The sequence below is a fragment of the Onychomys torridus genome, chromosome 8 (genome assembly GCF_903995425.1).
Source record: "Onychomys torridus chromosome 8, mOncTor1.1, whole genome shotgun sequence".
In the NCBI taxonomy this organism is placed as follows: Eukaryota; Metazoa; Chordata; class Mammalia; order Rodentia; family Cricetidae; genus Onychomys; species Onychomys torridus.
This window is the reverse complement of record NC_050450.1, coordinates 90,965,693-90,990,091: the sequence shown is the minus strand read 5'-3', so window position 1 is coordinate 90,990,091 and position 24,399 is coordinate 90,965,693. Positions and strand designations below refer to the sequence as shown.

At 44.3% G+C, this 24,399-nt stretch overlaps 2 protein-coding genes across 3 annotated transcripts in view; one reads left to right on the top strand and one right to left on the bottom strand.

The window, feature by feature from the left end:
- Nmt1 (N-myristoyltransferase 1) overlaps nt 1-3,346 on the bottom strand; it is a 33,203-nt gene extending 29,857 nt beyond the window's left edge. The window contains exon 1 of the mRNA XM_036196440.1: nt 3,170-3,346. Within this exon, the coding sequence (XP_036052333.1) occupies nt 3,170-3,300 (131 nt within the window). The 5' untranslated portion in view covers nt 3,301-3,346. The remainder of the gene's footprint in view (nt 1-3,169) is intronic.
- A 232-nt stretch (nt 3,347-3,578) lies between these two features.
- Nucleotides 3,579-24,399, top strand: part of Dcakd (dephospho-CoA kinase domain containing) — a 34,572-nt gene continuing 13,751 nt past the window's right edge. Inside the window, exon 1 of one of the 2 annotated variants that reach the window (XM_036197956.1) lies at nt 3,579-3,724. The gene's annotated coding sequence lies outside the window, so the exon portion shown is untranslated. Of the gene's footprint in view, nt 3,725-16,419; nt 16,524-24,399 lie in introns of those variants that run through there. The other variant, XM_036197955.1, reaches the window with a different exon arrangement.

Below are 24,399 nucleotides of genomic sequence, written 5' to 3'. Positions count from 1 at the left end.
TATTTCACAAAATGTTGTAGGTCCGTGAGAAAAGTGCTTGCTGTGAAAGCTGATTACCTGAGTTCCATCCTCAGAACCACGCAAACAAAACAACAACAAACCCCAAACCAAAACTGGCTGTGCCAGCACACACCTGTAATCTTAGCACTCCTAGGACAGGACTCAAGGAAGAGATCGGAGACTCATCTGGGAGCTCGGGAACCAGTTAACCAGAGTGCATGGCAGGTAGAAACAATGAAAGCCCTGCCTTAACAAGATAGGAGGAGAGATCTGACCCCTCAAAACTGTCCTCTGACCTACACACACACACACACACACACACACACACACACACACACTGTAGTAAGACAAGATTTATTGTCGAAAATACACACACAAGAAAGATCGGAGACTGGAGATGTGTCTGTGTCTCAGAACTGAGGAAGTGAAGGCAGGAGAACTAGAAATTCAAGACCATTCTCAACACAAAATGAGTTTGAGGGCAGCCTGGGCTACAAGAGACCTTGCACTGAGATAGGCCAGGCACTTTAATATTTGCCTTCATTCACCCAACACTTAGTAACACCTACTAAGCACCAGGCATCTCCAAGGACATAATTAATCCTTGTTCTCATGCACCGTGAGACAGAGACCTGGACACAAAAAGTTGTCAAACACATTATTATTGCTATAGTAAAACTACAAAAATACAGTTTGTAAATATGATGGAAGGCAAGCCAGGAAAATCTGAAGAAAGAAAAGAGCTACCTTTAATGTTTCTCTCTAAATTCATAAACCACTGTAGATAAGGAAACTTTCCCAAGACCACAGTGTTGATCTTGGGATCACAACCAGGCTTTCAAACCAGGTTTTAGCTTGTTTTTGTAGACAGTCTCTCTATGAAACCCATACTGGTTGGCTATATAGATAAAGCTGGCCTTGACCTCACAGACAGCCACCTGTCTATGCCTCCCGAGTGCTGGGATTAATGGGTTGCACCACCACATCCTGCTCAAAGCAGGTCTGAATGACTCCAAAGTCCATACCTTTCCCAGGGTGATGCTGCCTCTTTCCAAAACACTTTGCTCTGAACGTTAAGAGAAAATGTGGATTCTAAGTGTCAGAAGTAGACTCTCTCCTGACTAGGTAGGACCTTTGCTTTTTACCTGCCAAACTAATTCATTTTCACAGACCCCCAGATTTGGTAAACTAAAACCGTAGCTGGTAACAGAATACTTTCCTGGGGGGAGGGGAGGAGGGAGGTCACTCCCAAAGATTTGGGGAAAGGGGAGCTATTACTCTGTGGAACCATAACTAAAACAAAGAACTTCCTGGCAAACAGGATTTTCTTGGTTTTCATGCTTGTGGTTGAACATCAGGGCCTGCAGCATGGTAAGCACGTGCTCTATGGCTAAGCTACACCCCAGCTCAGGGCAAAGTGTTGCAAACTGATTATAGTTTTTCAGAATACAAAAAAGATTGGCAGTGATCAGGGCAACAGTTTCACAGAGAAAAAGTGCAATTACAGAATGAACAAAAGAAACATCATACTTTCACTTCTGAAACGACTTTCACATTCAGTGCTCTCTCAGATAGGGACTTTTTCTCAAGAGGCCTGGCCTGTCCCTTCTTCCAGCTCCTACTTCCTCTTTCTCAGCGATTCCATTCTTGGGAATAGCTGGTTTAAACAAGGCTGTTACATTAGCTCTGTTGTGAGCTATAGCAACAGAACACAGTCAAAAAATCAAATTTGGCAAGCTTCCTTTTCTGCCACATTCTTGTGATTTTTTTTTCCCCCATGCTGGTAAAGAAAGCTAGATCTTTTTTAAATCCAAAACTCACTCCCAGGCAAATTGCTAATCATTTAATCCTTTGCTCAACCATCTCTAAGATAGAATAAATGAGTGTAGCCAATGGTTATGACCTTCCACCTTTATCTTAGTTTTCACTGGGAGAAAGGGGGAAGTTAAGAGCTGCCAGTTACAGCTAATGACAAGCTGGTTATAACAAAGGCTGGCTTTGAAAATCAGAATACCACACACTCAGACAAGTACACACCTACAAGTCTCCTTACAGGGGGGAAATGATATACACACACACACACACACACACACACACACACACACACACAGAGACAAATAGACAGATGGACAGATAGATGGACGGTGGGGGGGTTAGCAGCAGACAAATAATGTAAACAAAAATAAAATATTCACTGTGACTGGCTTACAGGTGTACTTATTTGGAAAAAACAACAACACTCAAATACCTGGCCCATTTCTTCTTCTCCAGTAACAAATGACAGCAATTACTTATAGTAAGAGCTACATGGTGGCCTGTAACAGTTGTCCCTATACCTGAGAGGCAGACGCAAGAACATCATGCCGAGTTTGGGGACAACCTGCTCTACATGGCAAGTCCCAGATCAGCCAGAACTACACATCGAGAACCTGTCTCAAAAAACCAAAACACCCCGGAAAGACCCTAAAGTACAAGATGAGCAGCAGTATCCCACAAGTACCACATATTCTCCAAGAAGCAGCATCCGTTTGTTGAAGCTTTGAGCTACTTCATTAAGTTAACAAAGGTACAGGAAGAGTTACTCTAATAATACCTACGGATTATTTGAGGCAAAAGACACCGAATGAGTCAAAACATTATCACATCGCTAATAACACAGGATTTATAAGGTGAGTTTATATTTTCGAATTCTCTGACAGTAATATTTTACAACATAATTATATACATGGCTTGTATAGCCTGGTGAATTTCCTCATTGACCGTGAACTACAACGAAATGCTTTATTATTAGTTTATTGCTAGTCACGTTGTTCATACTCCTTTATAAGTAACGTTCTTCTGAACTGCAGTTTCTAGATTGCTCTGCGTTGTACTATTGAGACCCACCGTTCAAGATGTTCCTTTTCCCCATCGTGCCTGAAGCACACGAATGGTACACTATACAGAACTTTTACATAATAAAAGTATTACATGTCTCCGACCCTTAATATCCGAGCACCCACCCTGGTAAATGACAAAGACAAAAACCAATCGCTAGGCAGGATCTCAGTGCCTTAGCCAATAAGAACATGGGGGTGGGGTTAGGCTAAGCTCCCGGTGACTTCCCCGCACCCCAGAGACCCAGCTTGTGGGAGACCGGACAGGAATTGGGCTACGAGGAACTCGTTACCCCCGGTTGTAGCTGTTGTCCTCCTCGTTCTCGCAGTCGCTGCAGTGCTCATGGCCGTTTCCGTTCCCTTCCATCATCTGCGGCAGCGAAGGTGCCGGCAGCTTCACTGCTGTCTCACTCTCATCCGCCATCTTGGGTTGCGAGAGCCGGGCTCCGCGCCCCGCTACATGGAGGGCTTCTATTGGACAGGAGGAATATGCACTGTATTCTGGGTTTTGTAGTTTTTGTGAGGAAAGCTGACACTAAGGGCTGCTTGTTCTCAAGAAACTGGACCGAAGTGGACTACAAACCCCAGAAATCATGAAGGGATGCCTTGGAAGGAGTGGGCAGCAGTTCCGGAAGCCCCTAGGTTCAGCCGCGCTCTGAGGCGAGGAGGTTCCCCACGCCTTGCAGGGTGGTCGCGGGGCATGCTGGGACTTGCAGTTCCATATTGAATTAGCGTTTTGCGAATGATAGGTTGCAAAGTCCAAGGTTTCACTTCAGCGTACCCTTGATAGGCATCGGGGCACAGGTGAGCCGTTATCGGCTGCCGTTAAGAACCGTTACCATTCCTGGGTAAGTGAAACACACTGAGGTCCGAGGCTGCGGTTCGCCAAGAGCCCATTGCCCCTTGGAGAGGGCTTTCCTACTAGAAGCCAGGTTTGCTCTCGGCTGCCTTCCCGACTCCGGCCTAGGCAGACCTGGGTCTTTGCAAACCTAAAAGCCAGAGGCAGCAGATTGTGGGTGTGTTGAACGCTGATCCTGAGCCAGAAGACTTGATTGCTTGAAGGGGAGGCTTACGGTTTTTTGCTTCTGGGCTTCTAGTTTTGCACCGAGCTCTTACATTGTCCCTTTGATTTACCACTAGAGACTTCCATCTCAAGTTTTTGTTTGGTTGTTTGGTTGGGTTTTTTTGAGATTATAATATAATTACATCATTTTCCCCCTTCCCTTTCCTTCCAATAACCCCTCCCATATACCCTTCATCTTGCCCTCAAATTCATGGCCTCTTTCACTTTAATCGTTACGTGTGTGTGTTTTCCTAAATATGTAAATACAGCCTGCTCAGACCGAATAATGTATGTGTGCGATTGTCAGGGCTGGTGTGCTCTTCCTTCGGGAGGTCTATTTTTCCACTCTGAGCATTCCTTAGTTGCCCGTGTTCTTAGTCTAGGGTTGAGGCCTCCTGAGCCCCCCTACCCCCTTAATGAGCACTTACACACCAGGCTGTGGGGTAAGACTTTTGTACAATTTTAACAAGCCTAGAAAGTGCATGCCATGATTATTCCTTTTTTTCACAGATGAAAAGACATATTCCAGAAAAGTTGGTACATTGCTTGTAGGTGGCAAAAATCTGTATATAAATCTGGATCTATCTACTCTATATCCTCTTTATTCTTATTTTATTTATTTGTTTGTTTTGTTTTGTTTTTCAAGACAGGATTTCTCTGTGTAGCTTTTGGAGCCTGTCCTGGAACTTGCTCTGTAGACCTAGATGGCCTTGAACTCACAGAGATCCACCTGGCTCTGCCTCCCTAGTGCTGGGATTAAAGACATGTGCCACCACCACCACCACTACCACCCACCCCCAGCTCCCTCTTTAATTCTTTATCATCACAACAATCATGTTGTCTGATACAGGCAACCACCACAGGAAAATCGATTTTAGGAAGATAATTGCCACATCTGTCTTAGAATTGCCTGAATGCCTCAGTCCCTTGGGTCTCCCTGCTGTCACTAACTAATCTAATCATAATCCTGAGAAGATAGCCCAAAGATGTAGGCTTAGAGAGCTCCTATTTGTGTTGAGGATGGTAGGTGAAGAAAGAAGACTAGTTCTTACCATCACAGAGCTGCCGGCCAAAAAGGGAAATGATCTTTGCCTTTGCAAAAATGAAAAAAGAAGAAACAATTCCCCTCTGACTCAGGAACAGAAAACAAAATAAAACACAGAACTAAATATAGTCAACTCCTCTTACATTAGTGTCAGGCTCAGAAAAGTAAATAGACTCCAAAGCTGCAAACATTGCCTGGCCATTTCTGTTTAGTTTTGGAAAGCAATCAAAGCTACCAACTTGTCACCCTTACTCACCTCTCCAGAAGCAAGACTCTGTTTCAGTAGAGGACCTGCCTTGTGTGTATAAGGGTTCCCTGTGCGCTAACCTCTACATCCAACATATTACATTTCTTTGTGTGTGTGTGTGTGTGTGTGTGTGTGTGTGTGTGTGTGTGTGTGCATGCTTGCACCCTGACCCATTGAACCATCTCACCATCGGGACATTGATTTTCTATTGCCTCCTTTAACTTACGTGCTCTTGTAAAGAAGACAGGGGAGGGGACTTGAAGAAAATTGTACTTGTCCTAAAACTTAGTGATGCCCCATTGCAGAGCTTGAATGAGAACTTACATCTATTATTCTAATTCCCAGTCCTGTGTTGTTGGTTTCTGTACAAACAACAAACACTCAGTAAGATCAAGGAAGAATGAATATGTAGGTTTCTGTGAACCTTGCCATTCTTTTTTTTTGTTTTTTTTTTGTTTTTTTTTTTTTTGGAGGAGGGGGGACAGGGATGGAGGAGGGTTCGTTTTTTGAGACAGTTTTTCTGTGTAGCTCTGGCTGTCCTGGAACTCACTCTGTAGACCAAGCTGGCCTCGAACTCAGAGATCCGCCTGCCACTGCCTCCTGAGTGCTGGGATTAAAGGTGTGCGCCACCACTGCCCAGTAGACCCTGTTGCTCTTGTAGTTCAGAGCTTAAGTACAGCACTTTGCCCTGCCAGGTGTGATGGCACATGCCTGTAATCCTAGCTCTAAAGGCAGAGGCAGGAGTAACACACTAAGTTTGAGGCCATCTTGAATTCCAGAGTCCTCTTCTGGCTTCTATAGGTACCAAAACATATATGCACAAACCTGCACACAGATACACAGGCATACACTTAAAATATTAAATATATAATATTTCATATTAAAAATATAATCTTTTAAAGAAGATTTTTGAGGATAAGCCAGGATCACAAGTTTGAGATCAGCCTGGGTTACCTAATGAGGTCCCCCTGCTTTTGCTCCTGAGTGCAGGAATTAAAGGCATGTGCCACCATGCCCAGAACAACAAATATTCTTACCCACTGAACCATCTCCCCAGCCCAGGGTGGTGCTTTTGAGGTACCATATTGAGACCAATAAAGCTGTAGGTTGGGGGATGAGGAACATACTGAGATTGAAAGCAAGGTTAGTGGTACAGGCCTATCATCCCATCTGCTGAGGAGGCTGAGGGAATAGAGCAACTAGCCTGCCAACTTAGTGAGACCCTGTGGAAAAATAAAAAAATACAAAAGGGCTAGAGATAGCTCAGTGGTAGAGTGCTTGTCTAGCATGCCTGAGATCCTGGGTTCACTTCTAAGTACTACACACACACACACACACACACACACACACACACACACACACACACATCTGCGGGGGTGTAAAAAGTTACTATTGGAAAAGCAGTCAGGAACTGGGCAGAAGAGTGGGAGAATATGGACTTTATCCTAAAGTCTTGGAGCCACTGATGGAGTTTTAGCTGGGGAGAGATGGGATCGTACTTTTGTTGCCAGAAGATTACATTGGAGAGGCTGGGAATGTAGCTTAGTTGTGTAGGGTGCTTGCCAACAGTGCACAAAGCCCTAAATTAAATTCCCATCACTGTATAAGCCAGGTTTACCTGTGATCCTAGAACAAGTAGGAGGAGCAGAAAGTCAAGGTCGCCCTTGGCTACAGAGCAAGTTCCAGGCTGGCTTGGGCTGCCAATGCACTCTGTCTTTTGTTTTGGATTTTTGAGACAGGCTCTATATAGACCTAGCTGTCTTAGAACTTGAAGTGTAGATCAGGCTGGCCTTGAGCTCAGAGATCCGTTTGCCTCTACCTCCTGAGTGCTGAGATTAAAGGTTTGTGCCATTATACCCAGCTGAGGCTCTGTCTTACAGAAAAATAAGTTCATACCATACAGTCACTTAGTAATCTTAGGCAAAAAGGTTTCTTCCCTCGGAAAAGCAAGGGCAGTCATCTGGGCGTGAAGCAAGTTGGAGATAATCTTTGATAGCTTCTTATGTCTCCTGAAGCTTATCTTCTGGAGGGGACCCATGTTTCTTCCTTAGTCACAGCCCTAAAATGAGATCCAAAGAACAACGGGCCTCCTGCTCAGTGTTGTGGGTTTAAGAATGTTCCAGACATTCCCTGCACTTTCTAACAATAAGTTAGGACTGGCAGGATAAGATGGCTCAGAGGGTATGAGTGATTATGAAGCAAGCTTGACAACCTGTGTTCTATATCCAGAGCTTACAATGGAAGGAAAGAACTGACTCCTGAAAATTATCCTCTGACCTCCACAGATGCACCATGGAACAGATAAATGAAGTTGAGGGTGCATATTTCTGGGGTGGCATTGTGAAAAAAAATCTTGGAGGGGGGAAGCAAACTTTAACATTTAAAAAAAAAAATTATTTTTAGCCGGGCAGTGGTGGCTCACGCCTTTAAGCCCAACACACCAGAGGCAGTCTGAGAGGCTGGCCTGGTGTCAGAGAAACCCTGTCTCAAAAAACAAAACAAACAAAACCACAAACAAAAAAATTATTTTTAAATGATTTATTTATTTTTATTTTATATGCGTTGGTGTTTTGCCTGTACGTATGTCTGTGTGAAGATGTCTGATCCCCTGGAGGTAGAGTTACAGGCAATTTGTGAGCCACCATGTGGGTGCTGGGAATTGGACTCAGGTCCTCTGGAAGAACAGCCAGTGCTCTTAACTGATTGATGCGCCATCTCTCTAGACTCCCCAGAATTTATTTTAAGTGTAGAAGTGTTTTGCCTATGTGTATGTGCATTACTTGTGTGCCTAGTACCCAAGGAGGCCAGAAGAAGTCTGCTTACCTGGAACTGGAGTTACAGATGGTTGCGAGCTGCCATGTGCATGCTGGGAACCAAACTTGGCTTGGGTTCTCTGGAAGAGCGACAAGTGGTTTTAACCACTGAGCTATCTCCCTACCCCCCCCCTCTCTCATTTCTTTCACAGTCTTATGTATCCCAGACTAGCCTTGAACTTGCTATGTATTGAGACGACCTTGAACTTCTGATCTTCCTGCCTCTACCTCCCAATGCTGGGATTATAAATATGTACCACCATGTCCAATTTATGTGGCACTAGAGATTCAGCCAGGACATTGTACATGCTAGGCAAGCATGTTTCTGCAATTGAGCCGCATCTCTATCCCCCTAAAACAAACCTTACATTTGACTTTTAGAGGCTACTTAAACTCTGTATTCCCGAATTGTAATTTCTGGGGTTCTACAGACTCTCTCCTAAGCTAAACTGCAGATTTACTTTAGTGTGTGTGGTTATCCACTGTAGATCTTACATTGTGTAAAGTGGAGAACAGGTTGGATTTTCCTCACTTCTTTGTATCCCTTAGGCTAGCCCACAATGGCCCCTTAACATTTGCCAAGTAGGGCTTAGTGGCAGAACCTTTATCTAAGACATGAAAGATTCTGGGCTTGTTCTCTGTCCCTAGAAACAAACAAACAGCAGTAACAACAGAATTGTTAGATGTGTGTATGAGCACGTGGTGACAAAGAGGGGATAAGGTCGTGGTGGGGACATGACAATTAGAGGCAGACTGTATGCCAGGATGGGGTTTCTGCGGCTCTTCCCTGCTCGCATCCTATCCTTTTGATCTGCGTCATCTGCTATCGTTTTGAGCAGGTCAGGTTTCACTCAGTGATTTGTCCAAAGTCTGCTGCTTCGGGTGGAGTTGAGACTTTACATGGGCTGTTTAACCCAGAGCTGGGTGGAAGAATCTTGTTAATTTTCCTCCCTCTTTCACAGGGTGGTATTTGATGAGAAGTATGTCTGTAATGGTGAACTGGCCACATTACAAAGCTGTATTTCTGGCCAGGGAGTTCAGACTTTTGAGGACCTAGGTTTCCATTATGGCAGCCTCTTTTTTTTTTTTTTGAGACAGTGTCTGACTGGCTGAATGGAATTCATTGGGTAGCCCAGGTTGGCCTTCAACTCATGAACCTCCTGCACAGCCTCCTGAATATTGGGATTACAGACATGGACTGCCATACCCAGCTGTGGACACTTTTAAATGAAAAATGAATATTAATGATATTTGTAAAGTATGGTATAAATTTAATTGTGTATTAATATTTATTTAAAATAAATGTGAAAAGTAAATTTAGTTTGAGGAAGTAGAAGTCAAAGGAGTCATTGCTGGTGGACTCACAGGGCTGTTCTTCAAACAAAGCTGGAAGCTAGGATAGATGCTAAGGGCCAGAGGGGACTAAGACAAGTCAGGATGAAATGAGATCATTGTCTAAGCAGCTGGGGCCACTTAGGGTTTATTGTCGCTTTCTTGAATAATGAAGAATAACTGAGTCGAAAGAGTTCTTGATGGCATCAGCTCATAACTACAAAAGTTGGGGCTGGGGGCTAGAAAGATGGCTCAGTGGTTAAGGGCACTGACTGCTCTCCCAAAGGACCCGGGTTCAAATCCCAGTACCCACATGGCAGCTAACAACTGTCTGTAACTCAAAGATCTGACCTGAAGGCAAAACACCAATGCACATAAAATAAAAGTAAATAAATTTTAAAAAAGAAAAACAAAGTTGGGGCTGAGGAGATGGCCCCGTGGATATGAGGACCGGCGTGGCTGCATGCACCTGTAACCCCAGCACTGAGGTGCATAGTAAAGAAACTGTCCAAAGGGAAAAGGTGGCTCTTGATGAGCAGGACACCAGATGTCTCAGTCTGGCCTCCAAGAGGCACCACGCACGCACGCACACACGCACGCACACACACAAATATTTAAAGAAAATTACCTTTGAATTTGTTAATTTTTTTTTTTTTTTAATTTGAGAGAGAGTGAGTTCTAAGGCACTGGGCAGGACATGTCTAAGTCTAGACAGTAGGGGATGTCCATTATTCAGGAGCTCTAACACTGTCAGGATATGTTAGCACAGGGCCATTGGGTTATACAATGAATTCTATTTGCAAGTTCAAGGCTAGTCTAGGCTATATAGCAACTCTGTTGGGAATCGCTAGAAGACAGACACCATTCATTTGGAGACACATCATAAGTATCCTTGACCGTAGAAGGCAAGGAGAAAGTTCTAGGAACTGGGATTTTATCAGCAGTCACAAACTTTTTTCCCACTCCCTAATTTATATATTTTATTTATTTGTACTGGGGATTGACATTGGGACTCTAGGCTACTAGCTACATCCTTAGCCCTTTAAAACATTTATTTGAGACAGAGTCTGTAACTTACTCAGGTTGGCTCTGAACTCTAGCCCAGGCAGGCCTTGGCCTTTTGCTTCTCCTGCCTCAGGTTCCCGAGTAGCTGGCATTCCCCCTCCCCTTTGGTATATGTTCCTTTGAGACAGAGTCCCATGTGACCCAAACTAGCCTGATGGCCTCAGCTTACTGTGGAGCTGAAGCTGGTCTAGGAACTCTTGATCCTTCTGCCTCAGCTAAGAGCATTCCTCTTGCATGCTCTTCTAGATTCTGGCCTTTTCTCCCCAACTCACAGGAACTGACTTGGAAACTCCAGATGCTGACTCAGGTCTCGGTCCCAGATTCTAGTCAGTGTACTAAACTTTCCAAGGACAGGTGAAGAAGCAAGGGCCAAGGATCAAAAGATTGTACACAGCATGCAGACTTCCAGCCCATCTGGAGCCCCTTTGTCCTACAGAAGCCCTCTTGCCCCTCCCCAAAGATAATTGAGGCACAAAAGTTTCCTCTATTTCTCTTAAAGCTGCCGTGTAAATCTACTTCCTGGCATTAATTTCTGTCACCTGTTTTTTTTCCATAAAGCAGTGAGCATGAGCCTTACATTCTGATAACAAAGTGTGAGTGAGAATTCTTAGATGTAATGGCTAGTCTATTGCCTGTGTTTCCTGTCACAGTATAACCTGTTGTGATGATCACTCGCCCTGTAAGTGTGGCTAGATACCCCACAGTAGTACCTGCCACCCACATGAACTTCACTTCCTTGGAGTAACTTGGACTCAAATTCCAGATGATGTAAATACTACCTTCAGGACTGGAAGGCTCTGGGTGCCTGCCCTATGGCACACTCAGACTTCTGCCTAGGAGTAACCTTTACTTTGTTGACTTGTGTATGAGATACTCAGAGATTTGAGGTTGACTCTTTTTATCTAGATTGTTCAAAAGCTATTGGTCTGCAATGGCAACATTCACAGTGGATTAATCCAGATTGGCCAAATGCTAAAGCCAAAAGAGACCTTTCCAGCACCAGTGCAGGTGCTGGACTAGGAGTTCTAGGTCAAGCTGACCCACTGCAAATGAAGAAAGAGATTCCTATGTACTAGGTACTTTTCTGCCATTGCAGTGGGCCACCACGGCCAAGAACAACATGGGGAAGAAAGGGTTTATTTGGCCTACAAATTCTGAATCACAGTCCACGGAGGGAACTCAAGCAGGACAGGAACCTGGAGGCAGGAGCAGAGGCCACAGAGGAGTGCTGCTTACTGCCTTGCTCCTCATGACTTGCTCAGCTTGCTTTCTTATAGACCCCAGGGGTGGTCTCACCCAAAACGCCCCCCCACATTAATTAAGAAAATGCCCTGCAGGCTTGTCTGCTTACAACCTGATCTTTTTTTTTTTTGTTTTTTGGTTTTTGATTTTTGGAGACCGGGTTTCTCTACATAGCCCTGGCTGTCTTAGATCTCGCTCTGTAAACCAGGCTGGCCTCAAACTCACCTAGATCCACCTGCCTCTGCTTCCTGAGTACTGGGTTTAAAGGTGTGTGTCACCACCTCCCAGCAGCCTGATCTTATAGAGGCATATTTTTCAACTGAGGTTCTCTCCTCTCAGATGACTCAAGCCTGCACATAAAACTAGCAAGCACACCTTAGAAAAGGACTCTCTTTTTTTTTTTTTTTTTTTTTTTTTCAGAGCTGAGGACCGAACCCAGGGCCTTCCGCTTGCTAGGCATGCGCTCTACTACTGAGCTAAATCCCCAACCCCTCTTTTTTTTTTTTTAATTAATTAATTTTGTGTGCACTGGTGTTTTGCCTGCATGTATGTCTGTAAGGGTGTCAGATCCACTGGAACTGGAGTTACAGACAACTGTGAGCAGCCATTTGGGTGCTGGGAATTGAACCCAGGTCCTCTGGAAGAGCAACCAGTTCTCCCAACCTCTGAGCTATCTCTCCAGCCTCTAGGACTCACTTTCAAAACAGGACATATAGAAGGAATGCTATTTCAGGAAAAGGAAACAGAAACCCTTCTAGAGCAGTGGCGCTCAGCCTTCCTATGCTTTGACCCTTTAAAACAGTTCCAAATGCTGTGGTGACCCCCAAACACAATTATTTCATTGTTACTCTATAACTGTAATTTTGCTACCATTATGAATCATAATGTAAATATCTGATTTGTAGGATATCTGACATGTGACCCCCTAAAGGGGTTGTGACCCACAGGTTGAGGACCACTGTTGTAAAGGAAATTAAGTGTTATGGGAAAGGATTAAAAACACTAGAGAAACTATAGAGGACTATTTCCACTAAGAGGTGGGAAAGCCTGTACTTGAACTCAACAAGAATTCTTGACAATGGTACTACAGAGGTAGGTAGCCAGTGGAGGAGCTATAGCCAACACTTCTTCTCTCAGACGCCAGACTAATGATCTGTGGAAATCTAACAAAACTCTGTAGTTGGAAGATTTCTCCAGTCCTGCCTGGCCTGCAGTCCCACAGCTGCTTATAAAATAATTACTCAGAGGTTTATGTTAATTACCAATTGCATGGCCTATGGCAGGCTTCTTGTTAGCTTGGTGGCTACAAAACTCCAATTATGAGAAATAATAAATGGAGTTTGTAACTTAAGACCAGCTCACTATGTAGCTCTGGCTGTCCTGGAACTCTCTTATTGGTAAAATTATTAAGGCCACTCCACGTAGTTAAAAGGGAGGTTTATTTTGTGGGGTAACTTACAAATGAATAGATAGTTTACAGAGTCTGGGAAAGGCGTGGCGCAGTCTGGCAGTGTTATCTGGAGAACTCTGCTTGGTCTACCTCCAGTGTCCAGGGTCCAGGAACTAAGAGAGCCCGCGTATCTGGAACCCGGGTCTTCAGTGTCCTCTCTCAGCCCCACCTTGTAGATGTGACCGTTACCGAAGCCTCAATGGTGGGGTTGGAGCTTCCAGATCAAAGCTGGAATAGCTACCCACTACACTCTCTATGTAAGACCAGGCTGGCCTTAAACTCCCAGAGATCCACCTGCCTCTGCCTCCCAAATGCTGGGAATAAAGGCGTGTGCCACCTTGACCAGCTTCAACAGCCTCTTGTCTCTGTCCCTGCCATAAATTATAGTTGGTACATTGGAAAAGATCAATTCTGCTTGGAAGAATTCAGAATGATACTGTGTAGTTACCTGATTTCTTTTGTAATATAACTGTCCATTTACTGTTTCAGGTGCTCTGGACACCAAGTACAATGTACTATAAAGTACAAGTGACTGTAGACACAGAGGGGAAATGTATCAATATGGTTAAGGAGTATGATGTCACATGCAGAGGAATTTTTGGTTGGTTGGTTAGGATGCCGTTTCTTTTTCTTTTTCTGAGACAGGATTTCTCTGTGTAGCTTTGGAGCCTGTCCTGGATCTTGCTCTGTAGACCAGGCTGGCCTCGAACTCACAGAGATCCACCTGCCTCTGCCTTCCGAGTGCTGAGATTAAAGGTGTGTGCCACCACCACCCAGCTGGATGCCTTTTCTTTCTTTCTTTTCTTTTTTTCTTCCTTCCTTCCTTCCTTCCTTCCTTCCTTTCTTTCTTTCTTTCTTTCTTTCTTTCTTTCTTTCTTTTTCTCTTTTGGTTTTTCAAGACAGGGTTTCTCTGTAGCTTTAGAGGTTGTCCTGGAACTCGCTTTGTAGACCAGGCCGAACTCACAGAGATCCACCTGCCTCTGCCTCTGCCTCCCGAGTGCTGGGATTACAATGCCTTTTCTTTTTTCTTTTCTTTTTTTAGATTTATTTATTTATTATGTATATAGAAGAGGGCACCAGATCTCATTACAGATGGTTGTGAGCCACCATGTGGTTGCTGGGAATTGAACTCAGGACCTCTGGAAGAGCAGTCAGTGTTCTTAACCTCTGAGCCATCTCTCCAGCCCACAATGCCTTTTCTTGATCTGCTTCTTTCATTAGGCCAGACTATATTCTTGATTATTTTAATTTTAGATATATAAGTCCTATTATATGTCACATATAAATATTATGTCAAATACGAAGGGTGCAAGAAAAGAAAAAGTCAGGTGCAGATCATGATGGCTGGTGTTTTGACACGATCCAGGAGTTTGTTTCCTACTAGCTTTACTAGAGGCTCCTCTTCTGAAGACTGCTGTCCTGCCCACTACTCAGGCCCTTGTTGACATCCGATCCTTGGAGTGAGCCTTCCTAGCTACCAGGGACCTTTTAATACTGAATAAATAATATGTATCCCCTGCATTCACAAAATGTAATGCCTGTCCAACAGGGGGAACTGTGAATGAGAACGTTTTTGAAAGAAAATGTGTCTGCAGAGACTATTGTTTAGAACTGAGTACTATGGAGAGATTGTAACAGTCCAGGTCCAGAGGCTAATTACCTTGTTTGGGGCTAGTTCTACCCTCTGGAATATCCATTCCTTATCCACCACTATGTCTGACCTAATAGTTTTCAACTAATAGAATAGATAAACCTTTCGGAGCCAGGCTGTGGTGGGCACACACCTTTAATCCCAGCACTCGGGAGGCAGAGCCAGGTGGATCTCTGTGAGTTCGAGGCCAGCCTGGTCTCCAAAGTGAGTTCCAGGAAAGGCGCAAAGCTACACAGAGAAACCCTGTCTGGAAAAACCAAAACCAAACCAAAAAACCAAAAAATAAATAAAAAATAAAAACAAAACAATTAAAAAACAAAACAAAACAAAAACCCAATAAAAGCACTTTTGGAATCTTTTAACTTAGCAGACCACTAGCTTCCACTGACTCAAAAGCTAAGAATATCATCAGATAGCATCTTAGGCCTATAGAAAAATTTCCCACACCTTGCTCTAACCACCTCTCTGATATGATACAGTCACCTATGCTTTTTAAACTTGCCTTGAGGGGTTCAGGATTTAGCTCAGTGGTAGAGCACTTGCCTAGCAAGCACAAGGCCCTGGGTTCAATCCTCGGCTCAAAAAAAAAAATTAAACTTGCTTTGATTTGTGACTATCTTTGTCCTGTGAAAGTATAAAGCTTCATGAAACTGCTTCCATATTGGAACATGGAATTTGGGATAATCTAAATCTGTTCCTGGACCATGGTTACTCATATATGTTCCAGAATAAAACCTTGTCTTTTATTGAGTTGAGAGCTGTTTCTTGTAATGACAAAAGTAAAAATGTCAAATTACTTCATTCTTCAATATATTGGCTCCTTACTGCGAAAGGCACTGAGAATGCCCTTCTTAGTGGCAAAGAAACATGGTTCCTACATTTAATTAGTGGGCAAGGATACAGTTCAGGAAAAGGGAAGTGAAGCAGGATGGGCGTCATTAAGGACCACCTACTACCTGTGCTCTTCATTAGGTACTTATTATTTCCAATTCTTTCAGCAACACGGCACAGTAGTGATTATCCTCCTCTTCTTGAGGAATTTAGATGAGGTATGGACAAAATATGGGCCAGCAATCAAATAACTTTGAGCGGATAAATTAACTTCAAAATATCAAAATAGTTCTTGTGTAAAATGAGATAAATGACAGTATCCACCGTAAGGACTCTGAGGCTCTTAAGATCTGGTGGATAGCTGGGCAGTGGTGGCGCACGCCTTTAATCCCAGCACTCGGGAGGCAGAGCCAGGCGGATCTCAGTGAGTTCGAGGCCAGTCTGGTCTACAGAGCGAGATCCAAGAAAAGCGCAAAGCTATAGAGAAACCCTGTCTCGAAAAAACAAAAAAAATTGATAAAAAGTGCCCTGTTAACTGCTGTAGCTACCATGGTTACTAATACGAATTCATGGTTAATACTTTTCTCTGACCGATTTGTTATTGGAATGTAAGGTTCGTACTCACTGCTCTAGGGGAAAAACAAACAGGTGATAGAAATTGTGCCGGGAAGGACACCTCCACAGGCCTTCAATGAAAATAGTTAAAAGTGGACTGGGCACGGACCACGCCCACCTCCTCCCTTGCAAGCGGCTGGTGCTCGGCCCCGCCTTCCGGCCCCGCCCCTTCCGCTGGCTGCACGTCCGGTCCGCGCGCACGCTCACGCATCCCGCCCGTGTGCAGCGAGCCAGCCAGTAATCGTCGCGGAGATTGGGCTAGCGGCCGAGGCTGAGGCCGAGTCGGAGCCCCGGTAGGTAGCGGCGCGTGCGAAGGGAAGCCGCCAGCCCCGGGAAGGGGGCGGGCCGGGCCGGGTGGCAGCCGCGAGCGCTCGCTTTGTTTCCTCCGGCGGCGCGGCGCGGGGCTGGGGGCCTGGTCTGCGCGGGACCACCGCCGGAGCGCGGGATCCTGCCGCGGAGTTTGGCGCATTGTGCGCGCCTTTTTTTTTTTTTTTAAAAAGCACATACTTGTAACTGACCCTGGGGCAAAACAAGCGCGCGTTTACCATCATCTTGACAACAAACCTGTGAAATCAAGTGTTATTTCCCCTGTACAGCCGTGGAAACCGAGGAAGGAAAGCGTTTACAACTGGAAAGGGATGGAAAATCCGAGGTTCTGGCTAAAGCCTCCGCGCTTCAGAGCCATGGGGTCGAACACAGTTTTGATTTTTGAATCTAATCTCTGCCCCTTTTCTAATACAACCTCTATCATTTCCAATAGTATGGCCTTCCTTGCCTTGCCTACCCCCACTACACTCAGTTTGCTCATCTGAAAAATAGGGATGAAACCCATCTCATCTCAAGATCGGTGGTGGATGGTGTTTTGCATCTACCATCTGATTTTCAGATCTTGTTTATCATGGCTTCCCTCCTCAGAGAAGCTGGACTAGTTGGTTTTCTAATTTTCTTAGATCTGGGAACAGAGTGAATCTCCCACCCATCCACTAGTTAAGGTCCTCACAGGAGCATCCAGGCCAGCATGGGCTACATAAAGCAAGACCTTTGGCCTCAGATAAAAATTTAAATACATACGTTAAAAAAATTGAGGACCAAGGGCTTGGGGATTTAGCTCAGTGAGTGGTAGAGCGCTTGCCTAGCAAGGGCAAGGCCCTGAGTTCGGTCCTCAGCTCTGGGATGGAAAAAAAAAATTTTTACAACTACTGTGATCATCCTGGATTACAGGGAAATTATTAACTGGTTACACTTAACCATTGTGTTTCACTTTTAAAGGTGATACATTGTAGTTTTGAATGTTTACATTTTGGGTTTTCTGTATGTTTTAGCCCACAGCTTGTTAAATTGGGTGCTGACCCCATACAGAGTCGGGTTAATGAATGTGAGAGCTGCTAAATATGGCAACAGTGTAATTATGATTGTGCAACAACCAATAATTCAGAATCCAGCACCGAATAACTTTTAGGTATTTCTGGCAGTGTTTGTCAGAATTGCACCTTTGACCTCACCACAGTCTTGATTCCCAGCACAGAATGGACACTTGCTTGTACGCAAACAACAGTCTTCTGTGTTATCAGAAGCAGTGATTTAGTTATGGAAAACAGACTTTGACTATATCATCATGTGTTAAATAAGTATATCTTTGATAAGGTTATGTTAGAATGTTTTATCTTACCAGGCATGGTGGAGCACACCTTTAATCTAAGGACTTGGGAGGCAGAGGCAGGGAGATCTCTGAGTTACAGGCCTACCCAGGATTACATAGGAGACCTGTCTCAAGAGGAGAGAGAGGAAAAAATTTTTTAAATTTATTTATTTTGGTGTTTTATAACAGGATTTTATGTGGCTTTGAACTCACTCAGTAGCCAAAACTGGCCTGAACCTTCAGCTTCTACCTCCTGAATTATAGGTGCTTTCTGAGACATGGGTCTCCTGCCCACGTGGCTTCCAACAGTTAGCAGTGTAGTAGTTGAGGATGGCCGTGGACTCCTGATCTTCATTCTCCTTCTATCTCTAAAGTGCTGGGGTTCCAAACACATCCATGACACATTGTTATAATCTCAACCATTATCACTCCATATGTACGTACGTACATGTGAATATCAAGTTTTTAAATTAAGCCAAGGGCCATAGTCCAAATGTATAGTCCCAGCGCTTGCAAGGTAGAGGTAGAAGGAGGCATTCAGGATGACTCTGAAATATGTAGCCAGGCGGAGGTCAGTTTGGCTGCATGAGACCTTATCTCAAAGACCAAATAACAAGACATTTGCTCTGTTTCCAGGGAGGGCCTAATGTTTGTTGGCCAAGAATATGCTATCACTGAACTATATCTCCAGTCCAATAATTTTTTTTTAAGTGTAAGTTTTTTGCCTGAATGAGTGTTTGTGCACCGTAAGTGTGCCTAGTGTCCATGGAGGTCAGAAGAGGTCATCAGAGCCCTTGGAACTGGAGTTACAGATGATTGTGAAGCACCATGTGGATGCTGGGATTTCAACTCAGTACAACCAGTGCTCTTAACCACTGGGCCATCTCTCCAGCTGTTGAACAACTTTTATAAAGGTTTAATTAAAAATATACTTTGAAAGAACATAAGGGTTTTTTTTGGTTTTTTGGTTTTTTGGTTTTGTTTTTTTTTTTTTTGAAATTTGTTAACATTAGGCAGGGCTTGGTGACCCACGCCTTTACTTACACTTGGGAGGCAGAGGCAGGTGGCACTCTGTGTTCAAGGCCAGCCTGGCCTACAGAGAGATCCAAGACATTCAGGACTGCATAGAGAAACCCTGTCTGGGGAAAGAAGAAAAGAAAGAAATCCATTACTGTTTTTGCATCTTAAACTTGTGATTTAATTGGGAAAACTAAATGCTGTAGATGGTAGAAGATGTCCTGTTGCCTGCTGCTGTTTTATTTATTGACTGGTTGAGAAGGGATTTTGTTGCTCAGGCTGGTTTGAGGATTCTCTCACCCGAGCTTTCCTAGCAGCAGGATTAGACATGAGCCACTGTGCCCAGCTACCTGCTTGTATTAAAAAGGCAGGAATAGTTCGTGGGGATGGAATTTGTGAAATGCTCTGGTCAAACAATGCTGTTTCCAAAAGAATGTCTGAAATTAGTAATGACCAACTTCAGAGGTTCATTCCCCAGGCTCCAGGGTAGCCCCAAACTGTGGTTCAGTTAGGTAATGCACTGGTGTTTTCTTTATGTGAGATATGATTATAAAGGAAACACAGAGAGTCTCTGCTTTGTCCTACTTAGAAGGTCACACAAGAGGGGAAACTATTATCTTAAAAGTCGATGTATTGGGTTGGGGATTTAGCTCAGTGGTAGAGTGCTTGCCTAGCAAGCGCAAGGCCCTGAGTTTGGTCCTCAGGTCCGGGGGGGTTGGGGGGGGTGGATGTATTACCCACTGGTGGCAGTGTATACCTTTAATCCCAGCACTCAGGAGGCACAGCCAGGCCTACAAAGTGAGATGCAGGATGGGCACCAAAACTATACAGAGAAACCCTGTCTCGAGAAACAAAACAAGAACAACAAAAAGTCAGTGTATTTACCACAAATGAAGGTTTAAAGTCAAAAAAGATTGCCTTGGTGCCCGTACAGGTGGTGCAGATCAACTGATGGGGGATTTTGGATTCATAGCAGAAGTTCAGGCTGGTGGCAGTGAACACCGTGACTGATTCACTTTGTGTTCCCGTAGGCACCTGGAGCTAAAACAACAACAAAACAAAACCTCATCATATTAACATACCCTACAGAAGACATTAACTTCATCAAAAGCTATGCCTTCAGTGACCATTTGTGTGCAGACCTTTGCAAAGACACGGACTGATTACAAAGCTTATTACTCTCTGCAGACTTCAGGTAGCTTTCGGGGTGAAGTTTGAGCAGAAAGAAGAAGCTGTAGTTTGGACTGAGAAGAGAGATGATTTTGTTAACCATTTTCATAATGACTTAGGCCTTCAAAACTTACTTCTCAGATATTATCAAAGAACTCAGTGGTTTAAGTATGTCTCCTCAAAGAGGAAAGTGTAACATCTAATAAGATAAAATGCAAAGTTTACTTTAAAACTTAACATGGAAGAACAGAGTGGAAAATGAGTATTTAGAAATCTTTATAACTATAGATGATTTTATATTGAAAATAACTTTCCCAAAATTTTAATTGTAAGAGTGATAATTGAACATCTGAAGTCCTTGAACACAGTTTTAGAATTTTTTTTTCAAATTTTAATCCTACAAACTATATTGGGTTTATGAGCTCTACTTATGGTCCATAAACTATTTTCTTTGCCATTCGATTTCCAGGGCTGGGTGGATGGCTCAGGGGGAAAGCATTTATGTGCAAGCCTGAGGACCTGAGTTTGAATCCCCAGCTGGGCATAGCTGGAAGCCCCGTGCTGGAGGCAGGGACACGGAAACACAGCAGGAGGATTGTTATTGGGGCTTGTGCCTAGCTCCGGGTTTAGTGAGACCCCGAACAGGGATAAAACAGCATGCTAAGCCAGGTTCTGACGTCCTCTGGCCTCTGCACGTGCATACACCACATATAACACAAATGAATTCCTTTTTTTTTTTTAGATTTAGATACTTTATGTGTATGAATGTTTTGTCTGCATGTACATCTGTGCACCAAGTATGTGCCTGGGTCCTGAGGAAGTCAGAAGACAGCATCGGAGCCTCTGGAACATGAATTACAGATTTTTAAGTTCAATTTCCAAAAACTTCTAAAATGACCTTAAAGAGAGAGAGTGAGAGAGGGGAAGGGGCAGTGGTGGCCCACAGTTTTAGTCCCAGCTTTTGGGAGGCAGAGGCAGGTGCTTCTCTGTGAGTGCAAGGCCAGCCTGGTCTACAAAGTGAGTTCCAGGACAGCCATGGCTGTTATGCAGAGAAACCCTGTCTCAAAAAAGCACTTAAAAAAAAGAAAGAAGAAAAAGAAGAAGAGAAAACTGGCCAGGCCTGGTGTTGCAGGCCTTTAATCCCAGTGCTCAAGACACAGAGGCAGGTAGATCTCTGAGTTTGAAGCCTGGTTTACATAGTAAGTTCCAAGACAGCCAGGACTACATAGTGAGATCCTATCTCAAAAAAATCAAAAAATAAACTGATGTTATGCATACTCCTGCCATTTTGTGCTGTGCGTTGATGGGAAGCAGTTGGTAGTTTCAGCATTGATAGTTTATTTGGTCTTGTTTTCCCTTGCTAGCTTCACACTTTTCCTACCTGTCATGTGTTCTGGGATTTCAGTGTGCGCTGTCGCACCTAGTTTAGCATCAATGGTCCTAAAATCAGTCGACTTGGGGAAATGATGCTCATGTCCTGCGTATCAGCCAAGATTAATCATTTATGCAAAAGCAAGCAAGCATGCCAATCTCCTTAGCATACACATTTGTTCACATCTTTAATAAATGGCAACATTTCAAATGAAAAAAGAGGGGGTGGGTGGGAGAGAACCAAGCAGTTCAGAGTGCTTACTGCTCTTCCGGGGGATCCAAGTTTGGTCCCCACACCCACATTGGACAGTTCAGACACCTTTTGTTCTCCTTGGGAATCTGTATACATGGCATATTATACTTACAGAGTATACACAGAAAAGGGAAATACATGTTAAAATGAGGATTGGAGAGATGGCTTAGTGGGTAAAAGTGTCTGCTGTTGAGTCTAGCAACCCTAGTTCAGTCTCGGGGTCCACATGGTGCAAGGAGGAAGCAGGCTTTCGTCAGTGGTCATACAACCTCCACATGTGTGCTGCTGCAGGTGTGAACACACTCACACACCATAAAATGTAAACATTTCCTGGGCAACAGCGGGTTTCTAGTGGGAAGATACTGATTTTGAGTGGCAGCAGTGTGAGGATAGGTCTGAGGAGATAGTGGGGGGTTGAAGATAAGTCTGGTAAGCAGACGAGGCGGGTCCATTGAACGGTGTCCTAGGTCATCTCCGGATTCCCTGTTAAAACAACAGCAGAGCCAGGAGCCGCAAAGACGGCTCTGCAGTTAGGATCAAGTGATAACTTTGCAGAGTAGATGGCTTTGGTTCCCAGAGCACACATCAGGCAGCTTGACGTGTTTGTAACTCTGGTTCCGGCAGAGCCAATGCCCTCTTCTGGCCTCTGAGAGCTTCAGGCGTGCATACGTACATATATACATGCAGGCAAAACACTTGTACACATGAAACCAAAAGTTTATTTTAAAGCAGTTCCTTGGTATACATACAATTTTACCATTTGTTGAAGATGAAGGCAAATTTGTATACTAATGAGATAGATACGACTGTTTATTTTTTGACAAAAATTTAAACCTTGGAGGCCATTGAGATAGCCCAGCTGACAAAGGTGCTTGTTGCCAAGCCTGACAGCCAGAGTTTGCTCTCAACTGCTCCCCTCCCCCAATAGATAGGGTTTTTTTTTTTCCTTTTTTTTTTTCTTATAGTTTTAAACTTATTAAATCTTGGCAGAGAGATGGCTCAGCAGTTAGGAATACTTGTGGCCCTTGCAGAGGATTCAGGTTTGATTCATAGCACCCTCAGGGAGGTTCACAGGCATATGTGATTCCAGCTCCCTAGAATCTAATGCCTTCTGACCTCTGTGGACACCAAGGCATGTGGCATGCAAACACAAAATATATGAATCCAATAAAAAACTTAAATTTTGGCTAAAAACATGAAATGCCTGCAGGGTGTAGAAGATTTCCGGTGTTTTTCAGAGTTATCATTAATTTGTTTTGAGGCGGGTCAGAAGATAAATGCCAGAGGCGGCTCTCCCTCCATCTTGTAGGTCCTGGAGATAGAACCAAGGTCATCAAGCTTGGCAGCAGGTGCCTTGACACTAAGCCATTTTTGCTGGCCCAACTTTGAACAACTGACCTCCCTGCCTCCATCTCCCTACCTTTTAGTTCTGGGATTACAGGGGTGAGCCACCAAACCTGGGTTATGCTGTGCTGTGATAGCACCCATCCCTCTGGGCATGCTAGGCAAGCACTCTGCTAACTGAGCTGAACCACCAGCCCTCCACTACTTTCTGTAAGACCATCATTCTGTGTGTGTATAGTAAGAACATGGTTATTCAAGCCAGGCGGCGGTGGCGCATGCTTTTAATCCTGGTACTCAGGAGGCAGACGCAGGAGGATCTCTGAGTTCAAGGCCAGCCTGGGCTACAGAGAGAAACCCTGTCAAGAAAAACAAAAACAAACAAAGAATATTGCGGTTAATAGCATACACTAACCCAGGTGTGCAGATACTGCTTCTTAGTACTTTGTACTGTGCATGTGAGGTGAGTGTATGTTGGATGTTCAGGACCAGGGGTGCAATGAAGTTCTGTGCTACAGTTTGGGTGAGCACTAGAGGAAGCGCCTTGGATTCATTTTTATTCATGTTGATCATTGCACATTCGTAATCCTTTACTGCTGCCAAATTCTGTCACCATCACATTGAGTTACACTTCAGTAGGTGGGTTGTTACCTGTAGCTTCAGTGTAGGTGACTGAGTTCTAGGTGTGAGGCAGGTTACGGTAAACATAGGCGTATAGTGTGTTGGCTGTGAAGAGCAGGGAAGCAGACCACAGAGCAAAGCAGGGTGCTTTTTTTTCTTGTTTTTGTTTTTGTTTCTCGAGATGGGGTTTCTCTGTAGTTTTAGAGCCTGTCCTGGAACTCACTTTGTAGACCAGGCTGGCCTCAAACTCAGAGATCCACCTGCCTCTGCCTCCTGAGTGCTGGGATTACAGGAGTGTGCCACCACCACCCGGCATGCAGGGTGCTGTTTTATATTCTTCCCTCCCCCCACCCCCAGAGCTGAGGACTGAACCCAGGGCCTTGTGCTTGCTAGGCAAGCACTCTACCACTGAGCTAAATCCCCAACCCGTTTTATATTCTTGAGTATCGCTTAGATGACAGTGAGGCAGAGAGGAATTTAGTGGGGAGCGCATTCTTTTTTAGAATCTTTATTTATAAGGTCTGTGTGAGTTAGGGTGCATGTGCAAATGTGTGCTCAGAGGTCAGTCTGAGGAGTTGGTTCCCCTACCCAGGATTTCCCCGGATTATCAGACTCTGGCTTGATTGACAGTCACGCCCTGTGACCCACACTGCACCTTCTCACCTGGAGGAGTGCATTTCTCTACTGCGAGCTGCAGAGGATCAGTGTGCTCAGCATGGTCAAGTAGCTCTGTGACCAGCAGGGGATTACTTAGATG